The 15113-nt window shown below is 41.4% G+C and overlaps 1 protein-coding gene across 1 annotated transcript in view; it reads right to left on the minus strand.

Annotated features, from left to right (window-relative positions):
* Window positions 1-354: 354 nt before the first annotated feature.
* LOC117445024 (desmoglein-2.1-like) overlaps window positions 355-15113 on the minus strand; it is a 60076-nt gene continuing 45317 nt past the window's right edge. Inside the window, exons 6-17 of the mRNA XM_071203033.1 lie at window positions 14083-14252; window positions 13197-13331; window positions 7919-8104; window positions 7671-7769; window positions 7340-7627; window positions 7114-7283; window positions 6286-6428; window positions 5724-5945; window positions 5413-5541; window positions 4300-4427; window positions 3371-3583; window positions 355-477 (exon numbers count right to left, since the gene is read on the minus strand). Coding sequence (XP_071059134.1) covers window positions 355-477; window positions 3371-3583; window positions 4300-4427; window positions 5413-5541; window positions 5724-5945; window positions 6286-6428; window positions 7114-7283; window positions 7340-7627; window positions 7671-7769; window positions 7919-8104; window positions 13197-13331; window positions 14083-14252 — 2006 coding nt within the window. The remainder of the gene's footprint in view (window positions 478-3370; window positions 3584-4299; window positions 4428-5412; window positions 5542-5723; window positions 5946-6285; window positions 6429-7113; window positions 7284-7339; window positions 7628-7670; window positions 7770-7918; window positions 8105-13196; window positions 13332-14082; window positions 14253-15113) is intronic.

Consider the following 15113-nt stretch of genomic DNA (forward strand, 5'->3'; position numbering starts at 1 on the left):
TAGAAACCTGTCCTGTTGCAACCCTGGACGATCTCATTGCCTTAGAAGCTATAACAGGAGAATCCAAATTCTCCATATTAGTATCCTTCTCTAACGCCTGACCAACAGTATATTCTCTATCAGGAATATCCAAAGCTATGTCTCCTACCTGAGAAGAGTCCACGCCTTGCCTGACTTGATGTGTAGTAACTTCACAGGGTATTTCTAGAGTTTTACCCACCTTTGACGATGCTGGCAACGGATGAATCTCTACATTTTGACTTGCTAAATCAAAATTATCTTCAGATAAGCATTCAGTGTGACAAGACAGAGAGTTGTCTTCTAATTGCTGGTTCAACTTACTGCTCTCCTCCTCTACGTAAATACTTGTGTCTGGTGCATCTTCTCTTCCATTCTCTTCTTCTTGGTCATCAGAAAAACTACTGTCTCGTTGTATGAAGGGGGCCGGTTCCTCTTCTTCCTCTCCATCACTGTCACCTGAGATTAGCATATCCTCTACTTGAACAGTGTTAGATGCATCTTCTTTGACACTGTCTTCATTTGAGATGGAAGACATTTGATGTACAATTGAAAGCTCTTCCTCCACAACATTGTTGTATTCGGAGATAAAAGGATCCTCCAAAGATCTTCTTCCTGATACAGCTTCTCCTTCAATACATTCAGCTTGGGGTTCTGTGATGCTAACATTTCCGTGTATGGATAACACCCCTTCTTCAAAACTCTCCTCCTCTTCCTCTGGAACATTTATGATATCATCTGAGATGAAGTTATGATCAACTCGAGAACTCATGCATGTTGCATTTCCTTCTGCATTCCCTTCACCTTGGTCATCTGAGAATGTTACATTTTGCCGTACCGGTGACACCATTGCTTCAACAGAATCTTCACCTTTCTCTTCATCAATAATGTAGTCACCTGAGATTAAATGATCTTCCATTTGAGAACTGAAAGCATCTTGTCTTTCAGTGTCTTCATCTATGTTATCAGAGGTGCTACAACTCTGCTGTGGCACTCCTTCCTCCATAATACTCTCTTTCTCTCCATCACTTCTCTCCATACTGTCTGCATCTGCATCAACTTGATCTGTACCACTTTCTTCTTCTTGGTGGCCACAGCAATTGTCTTTTGCTGTATGCATGTGTTGCTCTAATGTTGACATGGTTGACCCATTAGACACCTCTTCTTGCACTTGATTTGTTATTTCGTCTGTGGCTGATGTCACATTTGAATCACCGAGGATAATAGTGCTGACAGTTTGCGATGATGTTATTGCTTCATCGGCGCTATCTGTCTTTTCATTACCTTTGTCTATCATAATCCATTCACTTTGACCAAACTGTGGTTCTGGCATTGACTCTGGGTCGAGGTTCAACTGAACTTCAGATGCATTCAAAGTCACTTTTGAAAACATGTTTGGAAGAGTTGCTGAGTCATGCATACTATCGAGTCCGACATCAGAATCTAGCAGTTGCTCTTCCTGAGCCTTTACGTCTTCATGTGAATCACTGACTGTGATGACACTTTCTGCAGTCATTTCCTCCATATTCACTTTTCCCTGGATACTATTAGAGGTGGCAATTACCTGATTTGTTTCTATGTCTGACACTACGCTCTCTGCTGGACTGACATCTTCCTCCAGATCCCTGTCCATGTGGTCCTCTGTCACATCACCTAATTGAGGTTCTGACCCAACTTCCTGACTTTTGTCCTCTAGACCTTCAACTATGGTGAGATGAACAGCTTTTCCTTCTTTCACGACTCCTTCCAATGACTCTTGACTGTCCACATTTACTTCTGTGATATCTTGTATTTGATAGTCTACAATGTCGATGTGTTCTAAAGTAGATGTGGATCCCTCTCCTTGGGGAATTGTTGATGTCTCTATACTCTCAATGACATCTGATCCAGGTTGGCACACTTCTGTGGTTGACATTTGATTGACCAGAGATATATTTTCCTCTGAAAAACATTTAGCAGGAACATGATTTTTCTGCTGTTCTAATTCCACTGAGTTTTGTTGTGGGATATTGGATTCTGCGGTTTGACTTACCATATCTGTACATTTGTTTGTTGGAGCTGTTTCTGATGTTTGTGTAGGACATTCTTGGATACCCAATTTGTCTTCAAATGCAGTTTGGACCATCCTACCAGGATCCTCATCATCAAGTGATGTCTCGAGAGGCATTGATATGTAGGGGACATCATGCTTTTCCTCAACCATTTCATAATTCATGTTCTGAACTGGATCCTTCAACTGATTTTCTATCAACACGTCTTCGTTTGATGGATGGGTTTCAGCTGAAATGATGGTATTTACAACTGTTGTAGTCTTGTCTTCATTTGGTGAACTAATTCCTGATGCTTTTAGAATACCACTGGTATCTGCTGTTTGCTGCAACTGCGTAGTTTCTTGGTACTGGTTTGTACTGACCTGCCTAATGCCAACTTGAGTCATTCCAGGTTGCCACATTCCAACCTGTCTGACTTCTGGTTTCACTGTCAACACATGTGCCATTCCCATCCCTGGCTGCCCAACCCATGTTTGCCCCAAATTGCTATTTACTGCAATAGCACCCCCCCTCTTTGCAACAGTGTGTCCTGGCAGAATGCCATACACACTCCCCTGGGCTGCTAGGTCTAACACCCCCTGAGGGGGAGCAGCCTCTTTTACCAGGATTGCACCTCTGGGCAAATTGCCCTGAGACGAGCCTCGGTCAACCTCACCTGCATCATCTGGTCTCTTATCTTTAACTAACATGTATTTACCATCGGGATTTGGCCCTATCATTTTCCAACCCTTTGCAAGGCCTGAGCCCGGAGACACAGCTGGACTACCAGGTAGAAAGAAGGTGGAGCTAACTGGACTGGCAGGGCTTTGTGGGCCCTCAATGCCCTGAATCACTAGCCCAGGAGGAGCGCCTTGGGGCCCACTGACTACATACAAGCCTGGCAAATTAGCTCCATGTGACCCGTTTACTAGCATAACCGTGTTCTGTAGCTGTGGTTGAACTACATAGTGCATGGGCTGTAGTACAGGGTTGGTGGCGTAATAAACTGGCTGTGGCTGTATGAAAACTGTACGAGCTTGAGGGGACAGAGTGGTGGAATAATGAGCTTGAGGGGGCAGAGTGGTGGAATAATGAGCTTGAGGGGGCAGAGTGGTGGAATGACTAATGTTAGTAACCTTAGAGTTAGGAAGTGTCATGGATTGATGGGCAGTGCTTACAGTATTGACGGATGATTTGGAGATGTTAGTAGATGACATGACTGTCTCTTTCTTGACATCAGTATGCTCTGTTTCAACGCTTCGCTCAACTTTAGGCATAACAACAGGTTCAACCTTATTTACTGTGGTTTGGACAGCACCTACTATTTTGTGTGTCAGGGAAGGTTTGGGTGTTGGTTTAGGAGGGGAGCAGATATCAGACAGAGTCTTGAACTTTGGCCCAAGGTCATCGAGGAATTGCAGGTCGTTGTTAGTTTCCAGGAGGCTGCAGCAGCCCACAGATCCAGCAGAGGATCCCTGGCCCTCAAAATGATACTCCAAAGAACTGTCCTTCGCAGGCAAAGCACACATCGCTTTCTGTTTAAGGTAAAGGAATAGCATAGACACCGGTGTCAATCATTTCGGAACGTTTCTTTAAAGGTGAAATCTTGTAAAAGAAAAAAACAGCTGAATGCAAGGCTAACAACATACCTGTGAGTAGTAATCATTCAGGAAAGCGTCAGGTAAGGCTATATCCGCATAGAGAGCTGTTGTGTGTTGTAGTGTGTTTCTGCTGATTGTTGCACTGCCATAACCATAGCCAAAATCCCTTGTTAATCTGTGAGCGTTGTTGTCGACCTCCATCCAACTTTGCCTGGTGTCCCGAAACCTTTCCAAAAATCCCTCATGGATTGTAGTTGTCTGGTTATTTTCTATAGTATTTTTAATAGTGCCTTTGGAATTTGATCCTTGTGCTATCCCAAATGTCTTTTGGAGACCCAAAGATACAGATACACTATGGAGTGGCACTTCCTAAAAAAAGAACAGGAGAATGACAATGTTATCTCAGAAAAGCATATAGGTTTAGCAATATTAGATCCTGTTTGTCCCCGTGATAACAGGAGTTACTCATCTTATATCCCATTGACCCACTACACTGCTTTCTTTCACCAACATTGCCTCTTGATCTCTATACAGACGTTCATTTTCAATAATATTAGGATATTGTCTGATACTCTGTATTGATGAACTAAAAATAAGAAGTTAATGTATACTTTTCTTCCCAATAAAAAACAACAACATTGCAAGCCAACCTTATCCTCGCCTCTGCCTTCAGTGTGGTAAGATATGAGTTGTTCTTTGGTCTCCCATGGCATGTCACGAAAACTGTCAGGAAAAAGTTCTCCTCCACACTGACAGAACAGCATGAGAAGAGGAATAACTGCAGAGAGAAGCACAACATTCAGTTCAATGTCAAGCCAAGTTCAGTTGAGCTCAAAGTTTTTTTTTTACAATTATTTCAAGTTCTTAATATTTCAAGAGACACAGAGTATTTAGTATTAGCAATATCATTCATATAAGAGTGTTAAGAATACATCTAAAAACAGAGAGTTGTGAATGGGGAGTAACTCTAATATCATTTTTTAAGCCGTACTTATTTGGGGCACTTATTAAATTATGTTATTCAGTCCAATACATCACACCACCACTGGTGAATTTATGCCCCCTTATATATAAATATTGGATTGTTTTTTGATTAAGAAGGCACTGATGGTACAGGTATCAGACATTAAATAGTGTTATCGACTGTTACGTGCTTGTGAGTGTGTGCTTTTGTGTGTGTGTCTCTCTCTCCCCCTGATTGTTTCCAGGTGCAGCCTCTCCCCCAGGTGTTCCCAATCCCCAATCAGGGCCTCCATAAAGGACCTGAGGAAGGCTGCAGTGGCCTCTCTCCTTCTCCTCTGGCTGCATGTCTCTGTCTCTGTCTCTGTCTCTGTCTCTGTCTCTGTCTCTGTCTCTGTCTCTGTCTCTGTGTGAGGCCTGTATTTTATCAATTAGGAGTTGTGTTCCTGTATTATACATTGGTACATTAGTTTACTGCGCAAATTGGCTGGTGAGCCTGTGTTCTTTTTGTCCATTAAAAGACCTGCTCGTGGCTTCAGAGATCAGTTTCCTCTCTTTTTTCTCGTGCCTGGTCATTTCTGTGTTTTGTTACTCCCCTTCGTACCCCTAGATGTGGAGGGAACGTAACATCGACCCATCCGTAACAATCCCCAATAAGGTGTACTGTAGGCATTTGTTAAAGATCAACTTACACAGCAATAAGCACATTGCCGATAGCAGGAGGCTGATAGCTGGGGCAGAGAGCTCAGTAGAAGTAGTTTCTAATTTGGCTGCCTTTATGTTGCAGTCTTTTGTCTCCACACAGGTACAAACGTCCACGGTAAAGATGTCATTGGATGGGCAAGACAGACCTTGAGCATCCAACACCTCCACCTGAACCTCATATAAGCCAGACCAGAGCGGATCACGAGAGTGAAGCGCGGCACTCGTCTCTGTTGATAACAAAGGAAAAAGCACTGTCAAATAACGCAGGATAATCCTTTTGCTTGTAACCTAAGTAATATTACAGTTTAGTGATACTAAAAGAATATAACCACAAAAATCACAAATAATGCTAAAAGAAAGAAAATCGTTTATCAGTTTTTTTCTTCTGCCTCCAACCACTTTTTCTTACTATTGACGACTTCTACGTCCCAGCTGCCTCGTGTCCCATCAGGTATGACTCTGAATGTGAATGGAGCTCCGTTGGGATTAGCATCCTCATCAAATGCAGTAACATAGACAGTTGTTTCATCACTGCACTGGGTGCTGTGGGTGGTGGTCAGAGTGGGACAGTGGTCGTTGGAGTCAAGGACTTGAATGGCTATTGTTCCTGTGACGGTCTTTGATGGCATGTCTGAGGATGACAACAGTTTAGTAAATCCAACAGTACAAAGACTGGAGTACATAACAGCATATTCTAATATAAGATAAGATAAGAAGTACTTTATTGATCCCAATTTGGTCAAATGTTTGCATTGCAGCAGCATAAAAAAACAAGGCATTGTACATTGGAGAAAACCTTAACGTCCTAGTATAATTCCATATTTATATTAATAGTGTCTGCAGTGTTTTTTATGGAGGTCTGTTTTGTTGAGTTATTGAGAGTCCTTCAGTACGGAAAGACAGCGCCTATTCAAACAGAAATCAATCAAGAAACCAACATGATTATGATTATGAAGTAAATAGTGGATTACCATCTGTGATCGCCAGAATCTTGGCAATGTAGGTACCATTCACCACAAAAGGGGACTCTCTGTCTGGTACCCTGTTGAGTTTAATCTCAGCTGTTTTTTCATCGATGGTAAACCAGTTTTCTGGATCAAAGGCTTTGGCATAACTAGGAAAAAATAAGTAGGAAAATAAACAAACATTAATATAAGTAATATACAGTAAACCAAAGAAGGAGAAGAAGAATTTGGTTAAAGTAATACTTTATTGATGAGGATTATGTGTGTAAGTATGAAGCTAAAGCTAGGAGACAACTAGCTAAACTAAGGACAAAGGGAAGTCAACTGGTCAAGTCAAATAGAACCTCATGAGACGGTAGAAATGGCAGAGGAAAAGGATATTCACTTCAACAATTTGTCTGGATGGAACAAATGATATCCAGCTATAGAAAAACTGAAGTTTCTTGTCTTGTCACGTGTTTAATGTTTCAGAAAGCTGCAGAACATAAGAATTGCAAGCTGCTGCTAATTTTAACATGTTTTTATGCAAGTCTTTGTTCCGAACTAAGCATTATTGTGGTCATCCCCTTACTTATCATATAACGCCACCATTAGTTTGATAGACTTCGTTTTGAGTGGTATGGTTTGAAAACTATTGGGTCATCATCACCAAGTCAAAATGTCAATTGGGTCATTTTAAAGCAAATAACTGTAAAACAAATCAAATTCCCATCAACTCTATCTGTACTTTGGGATACTGCTAATTCTCACATTTTAGCATGCTAAATGGCTAAACTAAGATGGTGAACATGGTAAATGAGTGGTAAAAGTAATGTTTCCTGCAGGATGACTTACTTGACATCTTCAGCTGGTAGCCCTGTGTCTGGATCGACAGCAGCAAAAACTGTGATCACTCCATCTTTAGGTGCTTCATTTGGATCTTCTGATACAGGAACATTCTTGATGGTTGGAATGAATGCTGGATCCTCTGGAATATTTTTCACTGCTATCTTAATGAGATAGCTCTTTGCCGGTGCATTTGGCTTAGGCTTTGTTCCTGGTTTGACACCTGGCTTAATACCGACACCCACTCCAACCTCAACATCTGGCTTAAGTCCAGGTCCAGGTCCAGGTCCTGGTCCTGGTCCTGGTCCTGGTCCTGGTCCTGGTCCTGGTCCTGGTCCTGGTCCTGGTCCACCTCCAGGACTAGCTCCGCCTCCGCCTCCCCCCCCGCCGCCGCCGCCAGCGCCGCCAGCACCGCCAGCGCCGCCAGCGCCGCCAGCGCCGCCAGCACCGCCAGCGCCGCCAGCGCCACCAGCGCCGCCAGCACCGCCAGCGCCGCCGCCGCCTCCTCCACCTCCACCTCCACCTCCCGCTCCAGTAGCCATAGGATTACCCTCTCCAATCTGGACGTCCACATCCATTATTATAGGACCACCCTTCACAAAAGGAGCTACATTCGTAACGATCAGGTCAAGCTCAAGATTCTGGACATCTTCATAATCCACAGCCTGTTTGGTCCGGATTGTAGAGTAAAAAGCAATTGAGTGAAAGGACAAGAACAGATACGAAGCAGCAAGCAAATGTTAGGGCACCACTCAACACTTGTTACAGTTAGTGTGATAAATAAAGTACAATGGTGTTAAAGTCACATAAATACCTTAATCAGCTTCAAGACGCCCTCATTGGTTTCCTTGTCCGTCTCAATTGAAAATATGTTATCTTCATTCCCTTTGGTGATTTTGAAGACAGTCTGCCAGTTGTCTGAGCGTCGAAGGTCTTTATCCAGAGCTTTGATTCTCATCACAACTACATCGACAACATTTTCCTCCACTTCCCCATCGTACTGCAAACAGAAAATATGATTCGAAACATTAGATCAACAATATGTGTCAAAGTCTTACTGTCAGCTATGTGTCTATTCTGTTTACAAAACTGGTGTTTTTTGCTTGATGTTTCCAGTTATCATCAAAGCATCTACTCTTCAGAAGTAAAAGGCCACCGATAGGGTTTGGGGAAAGAGGCCAGTTCATGATCGCTCTCCACATATGACTACATGTTACCATGTGTCTCATCATAGTTGCAGAGGCCAGTAGCTATGTTTTACATCGCTATACTTTTGTCTTTTTGTCTTCATTTGAGGAGCACGAATGAACAATGAAAGAGATACATTCATCTGTGGATGAATGTGAAGTGTGGGGACTGAATTAAGTGCAGTGGACTTGACAGCACATAGACTTTGTACTAAACAGCACCGAGGATGAAGTATCAGATATCTGTTGCATAAAAACTGACGCTGCTTCTCATAATGTGGCAGACGTTAAGATCCAGTGCTGAGATAAGAAAAGTAATTTAACCCTTGACTTGACCCCTGGGATACTAGCCTTCTTGATGTTACTTTTCAGTTAAAATGTCACATTAGCTTGTAGATGCTAATGTAGCATCTGCAAGCTACATTAGCTTGTAGATGTTAAAGAATAAAAGCCCATGGAGCCTTGAGGAAATGTGCGTATTACACATTCAGTTGTATATTTACTAGGGCTGGCGGGACAGAAACATGGAGAAAGGTACTGAACTTTTACATGGACATTTTACATCTCTTCCAGACGGCGGAGTTGATAGAACAAGAATTATTTGTAACCACTGCAAAGTAGGATTTTCTGATCACTGAGGGTAACTTCCATAACAAACTAGATAACATGTTAATGCCCTTGCAGTGGCAAATAGCTTTGGCTTTATATTTGATTTGTTTACACTAATTAATGTTGAAGTTGAGATTTATAAGAAATGTTTTAACTGCTACTGTGTAAAGGGAATACTACTGTTAAAAAGTACCTTATTTGTTTGAAGTGTTTGCAGACCAAATGTTATTGCACTTTTAATATAGCAGTACTTTTAAAATAAAAGTTTGCAATACACTACTCTTGTAATCATGCGATTAATCGCGATTAAATAGTTGTATTGTTGCTCAGCGCTAATAATTTAGAATTTAAAACTAATAATAACTTTTCCATTGATGGCTTCCGGACTGTTTGGACCAACAAGGATTGCACCAAGAGCTTCACCATGTCTTCACCATGCGCCTAAGTCTTCAGATTCAACTCAGTTAAATTATCAATCACAATCTGGACATGCAAAAAAGGATACAATTATCCCAAATTGTCTGAAAATAAATGTTGTCAATGCTTAGTTAAATCGTTAAAGTAAAGGTACCATCTCACACGACAGACACCATCTCTCTTTTCATTCATCTCTATATCCTCTTCCCTTTGTTCTCTCTCCCTCTTTATTCTCTGCCTCTCACACCTCACTTGCTATATACATTTTTCTGCAATAGGCTTTGTGTCGCAGTTTTAAAATGACAGGAATAATTAAAGAAAAGTTTCCATTTTAAAGATCTGATGCACTTTGAGACAAACATTAAGTGGTTAGCTTAAGATCATTTTGTTCCGTCAACATTTGGTGTCTATGACTGATAGTCATTGCCCAAAAGCTTAAAGCACACACCTTCAGAGCTTGTGGTTTTCAAAATCCAGTGCGGCTGCTGTAAACAGTCGAGAGAGACACCCTCCCCAAGCTGACCAACAATATAGCCAAAATAAAAGTCAGGGCCTCTCTAACATTTGCTGGTTGTTGTGTTCTGATATATAAACTCCTGCCAATAGGGGGCACAGTGTAATCACAGTAACATACAATGTTAAGAGAATAAGTGTATGCCCGGGAGTTGATGCTGTGGTGGTTAAGCATGAGTAACAGTAAAGAAACTAGTACCCATATCCTCTGTCCCGTGCTTTATTAATGTTCTCTTTCTACTAATACACAACACTGGTGTCTGGCTGTGGGTTTACGGAGCACTCTGTTCCACATGCAGTGCATTTTGTGAGATCAGAGCCCACATTTTAGACTTATTTTTTAAAGGAGGTACATCAAGTAGGCTCACTGTTGTATAGACTCCTAAACAATCAAACTTCTTTTTGCAACAAGTAGCATCACCTCTTGCAGAAAGACTGCAGGTTTGCATTCCTCACTTTCCAACCAATTGCTTTCCAACCAAAGTCCATTAAAGTCTGCTTTTTACCTTGCATCCAAAACTGAACATATATACTTATTTTGAGCAGAGGTATAGATATTGTACTTGAGTAAAAGTAGAACTACCAGAGTGTAGGAATACTTTGTTATAAGTCAAAGTCCTGTAATCAAAATGTTACTCAAGGAAAAGTACAAAAGTATTGGCATCAAAATATACTTAAAGTACCAAAAGTAAAAGTAGTCATTCTGCAGATTGGTCCATTTCAGAATAATATATTCAATATGTTTTGATTATAATTATTGATGCATTCAAGTGTTCTCAAAGCTGGTAAAGGTGCAGCTAGTTTGAATGACTTTGTATACTGAATGGTAGCTTGTGGATTTACTCTGGGCACATTCCAAGGTCTTATTTAAGAGTTGATTATGTTTCAAATCATTCATCCAAATCTGCAAAGTAACTAAAGGTATTAAATAAAAGTAGTGGAGTAGAAGTACAAGGTTGCATACAATGTAAATACTCAAGTATCTCCAAATTGTACTTAAGTACAGTATTTGAGTAAATACACTTTGAGCAAAATAAATCAAAACATCCAAAAGTCGTTTTGTTGCATTTTTTTTGTATACGTGTACAGTATTAACCATGTGTTCAACACTACATCCGTATCCTGGTTTCTGGATGTACCCTTAAAAGGTCATTGAAAAAATGCAGCTAGATGCCTGAGAACGTAAGGATGTAATGGAATAGGTTGGTGTGTGTGTGTGTGTGTGTGTGTGTGTGTGTGTGTGTGTGTGTGTGTGTGTGTGTGTGTGTGTGGCCTAGCATTACTATACTTGTGGGGACCTAAATCTGTTTACACAGTCACGTGTGGGGACTCGCCTCCCTTATGGGGACAAATTGGAGGTCCCCATAAGGGGAATCATTAATTTTAGGGTGAAGACTTGGTTAGGTTTAGGGTTAGGGTAAGGGTTAGGTTGGGGAAGAGCGCAGGGCTCCGGAGGAGTGTGTGTGTGTGTGCGTGTATCTACGTGTGTGTGCGTGTGTGGAGCTTGTCCCAATGGAATCTGTAAAAGACCTTAAATGAGAGGGGGATCTAAAATGGCCAATTTAAAAGTGAATCCAGTTCTATTAGTAAAAGCCGTGCATAGAAGTGTAAGTGCAGTTAAAACACAAGTGCAATGATACAAATATAAATAATTAAAACATTCTCCCCAGTAATATGAATTTAAAAAGTAAAGGGAGTGTTAAAATTAACTAATAATAATAAAATAAAGGAAAGCACACCGGGTTAGTAAAATCGTATATAATGAACTGGATGTCACTAAAAAACAGAAACCATTAAAATCGAGGTCGGGAAGTTTAAAAGATTCCAAAGGGTTAGGCATGTGTTGGTTATGGTTAAGGTTAGGATAAGTAGGGTTGGGTACCGAGAACCGGTTCCGGTTCGGAACCGGTTCCAACATTTCGATTCCAACGGCATCATTTAGAAATGTGAATTTCGGTTCCGCTTTTCGATTCCTGAGGAAATGTTTCTCGCCGCTCTCCGTAGCCTACTGCATGACTGCAGCGGGGCGGGAAATGTAGCGTTGTATCTACATTTCCTACAGTGTAACCTGAGACCAGGGCCGGCCCGTCGCACTGGCGTTATAGATGTTCGCCTAGGGCGCCAGATCTGTGGAGGCGCTGCGCTGACAGCTCTGGGAGGGAAAACAAATGTTTTGACCGTTGGTGCTCATCCTAATTTTCGGCCTTGATGTAACAACATTCATAATTAAGTAAATGTAACATCCTTTTCATCCCGGTTACACTTTTCATTTGCCCTGTACGATGGGCGCTGCAAGTGATGAAAATGGGGGATGTTGGCTTATCTGGCAACCGGAGCTCACAGCCAAAGTGCGCGTGACCGAGGGAGAAAGGGAGGGCGCTGTTGTTATTAGCATCTGGTGCTAGCTGCTCTAACGGAAGAAGAAGATGTTTCTACAATGATGTGGAGGGAGAGTTCTCTCCAGTCAGACTGAGAGGCTGATAACTTCAGCTCAATGAGGTAAAGGACTCTGAGTGTTTAGATAGTTCACTTTAGTCTAAGTTATCTCAGTGGGTCTCAAACGTTTTGATCACAATTTATGTAAACACATATTTCCAAGGCAGTCTTTTATAATTATTGGGATAAAACAGGTTTGAAATCATTCCAATGTAAACTATAGGACAGTAAACCAGAGATATCGTTTAAAACTGGAGAGATAAAAAAATATGCATAAATAAAATAGTAAAATAAGATATGAATGAACAACACAAATAAAATGCGTTACATGTAGGCTATTTGTTATTTAATTATTAAAATGTAAACCGATCTTTTTCATATGGGTGTTTAGAGTTGTATCCCCTAGATCTAGTCTCTAGTAATTCTGCGTGTGCACCAGATTGAAGCATTTTACTTCAAAATGTTCACACATTTCTTCCCGGTATGCCTGAGAGGCAGGTATGGTTGTTTTTCTCAACAACAACTGTTTTTAAAAGTTGGACTGTTGCACTGTTGTAGCAGTGGTTCTCAGGTTAAAGTTACATAGCAGTGAATATAAACAGACTGATTCATGTGAATATTACTTTAAACTAACCTGTGTAAAAGTTTCTCGAATAAATGTAATTTTTTTGGTGGAAGAAGCATGTATCATTTTTTTACCCTGCCCCTCAAAGAATCGGAATCGAGAACCGTTAAGAACCGGAATCGAAAAGTAGAATCGGAATCGGAATCGTGGAAATTCAAACGATACCCAACCCTAAGGATAAGTCTCCAGGAAATGCATGTACGTCAATGTAATGTCCCCTGAAGTGATGTATACATGGTGTGTGTGTGTGTGTGTGTGTGTGTGTGTGTGTGTGTGTGTGTGTGTGTGTGTGTGTGTGTGTGTACCTCAGATTTTTCCAGGGTGGGGATGTTGTCATTGATGTCCAGGACTTTGACCTCCACTGTTCCTGTCCCTACTAGGCCACTGGATCCCCCTCCCATATCAGTCCCCTCTACGACCAGTTTGTAGAAGTCAATAGTCTGTTGGAGGGAAAACAGGTACATTCTTCTGTTATTTGATGACATGTGATCATATTGTGCAGGGTGAGTCAGACCTTCAGGGCAAAAACAGTGCTGCTGTATATTGTTCCTTGATTGAATTTCAAAGAACATCTTGTTCCAACTAAAGTATTTTCATCCCGCCTTAATTCAAATTATGTAAAAACCCTGGGGCCCTGAAACTATCAAAACACATCTACTTGCTGCCGGAGTTATCTATCAGACCTCTTATTGCCCTATGTCCACTCCCACAACCTGAGATCCTGAGATGCGTCGTTGCTGGTTGTTCCAAGGTACAGATTGAAACGCAAAGCATATAGAGCCTTAGCTGTAAGGGCTCCAGGCTTTGGAACAACCTGCCTGAGGAGATTAGGGCTGCAAACTCTTTTATGGTAAATGGTAAATGTACTGTATTTATGTTTCACTTTATCCACGACCCCTCTAAGCGCTTTGAATTCTTCAAGTCATCTTTCATACAGAGTAGTAAGCAAACATTCACACACATTCACACAACATTGGCCTTGCCGTTGGGAGCAACTTGGGTAAAATATCTTGGGATAGGATACAAGGATACATCGACATGTTGAGTGCAAGTGCTGGGATCAAACCCACAACCTTCCAATTGAAAGAAGGCTGCACCACCTTGCAGCCACTCTGTATTAAGTGTTATTCTTTTGAAAGGTGCTGCAACATATGTGAGATGTGTTTGATATACAATGAGCAGAAGCCTCACCTCTCTGTCCAGGTGTTCCTCTTTGACGTACAGTTGGCCCGTCTTTCTGTCTAGAGTGAACATGTGACCGGTGCCTGCGGGCTCCTGACTCACGATCCTGTAGCTGATCTCACTGTTAATTGTTCCAGCTTCATCATTATCATTCCCCTTGATCTGCATAACAACGCTTCCTGCAGCACATCACAAACCATAACATTTCAGATAATCGGTTCACAGCTAGTATTCACATACAGTGTTTGCCTTTGTTTAACTTTTGAGTTAATCAAAGATTAATATGATATCATTTAAACAAAACACTTAAAGGTGGGGTAGGTAATTTTGGAGAAACCAGCTCGAGTGCGCTAGAATTAGAAAAAATACAACCGGAAAAAATCTGCCACTTCCTTACAGAGCCCCTCCTCCAACACACATGAACGCGCACATGACCAATGAGGGCGCAAGATAAGTTTGTGCACAGATGAAAGGCTGACAGGCAGGTAGGCCATCCAGTTATTTTAGCCGGGCCGGCTAAAATGATTAGTCGTGCTTCTTACAGCGCTACGGCTTCCACAGATGACATTTTTTTATGGATTTGTTGTCAAAGCACTTCAGATATTCATTGCTATCGGGATGTTAAGAGCATTCCATGGAATATAACAAAAAGTGTATCTCGAGCCAGTTTCTCAAACTTACCTACCCCACCTTTAAGAAAAAAAAAACGCTGCAAGACGCTCAAAACACAATGAAAACGGGGAACCTAAAAAGTGATGCACACAGCTAGGACCGGAGCGCTTGTTGGCATTCGGGGATTATAAAGTTGTCCAACTGTCACTGTTGGCAGAGTAAGCCTGTTTCATAATTGTGTGCTTTGTCAGTATATTCATAATATATGGCTAGGTTAGCTACGTTAGCTAGCTTACAGCAGATCTGCAATATTATCGGAAGGAATCATGCCATTACATCACATGTTAAAATATGCCGATACAATTTACATTTTATGGCCGAATTTATAATCCCCGATCATCAACAAGTGCTTTCGATCCCAGCATCAC

This window comes from Pseudochaenichthys georgianus, chromosome 4 (assembly GCF_902827115.2).
Source record: "Pseudochaenichthys georgianus chromosome 4, fPseGeo1.2, whole genome shotgun sequence".
In the NCBI taxonomy this organism is placed as follows: domain Eukaryota; kingdom Metazoa; phylum Chordata; class Actinopteri; order Perciformes; family Channichthyidae; genus Pseudochaenichthys; species Pseudochaenichthys georgianus.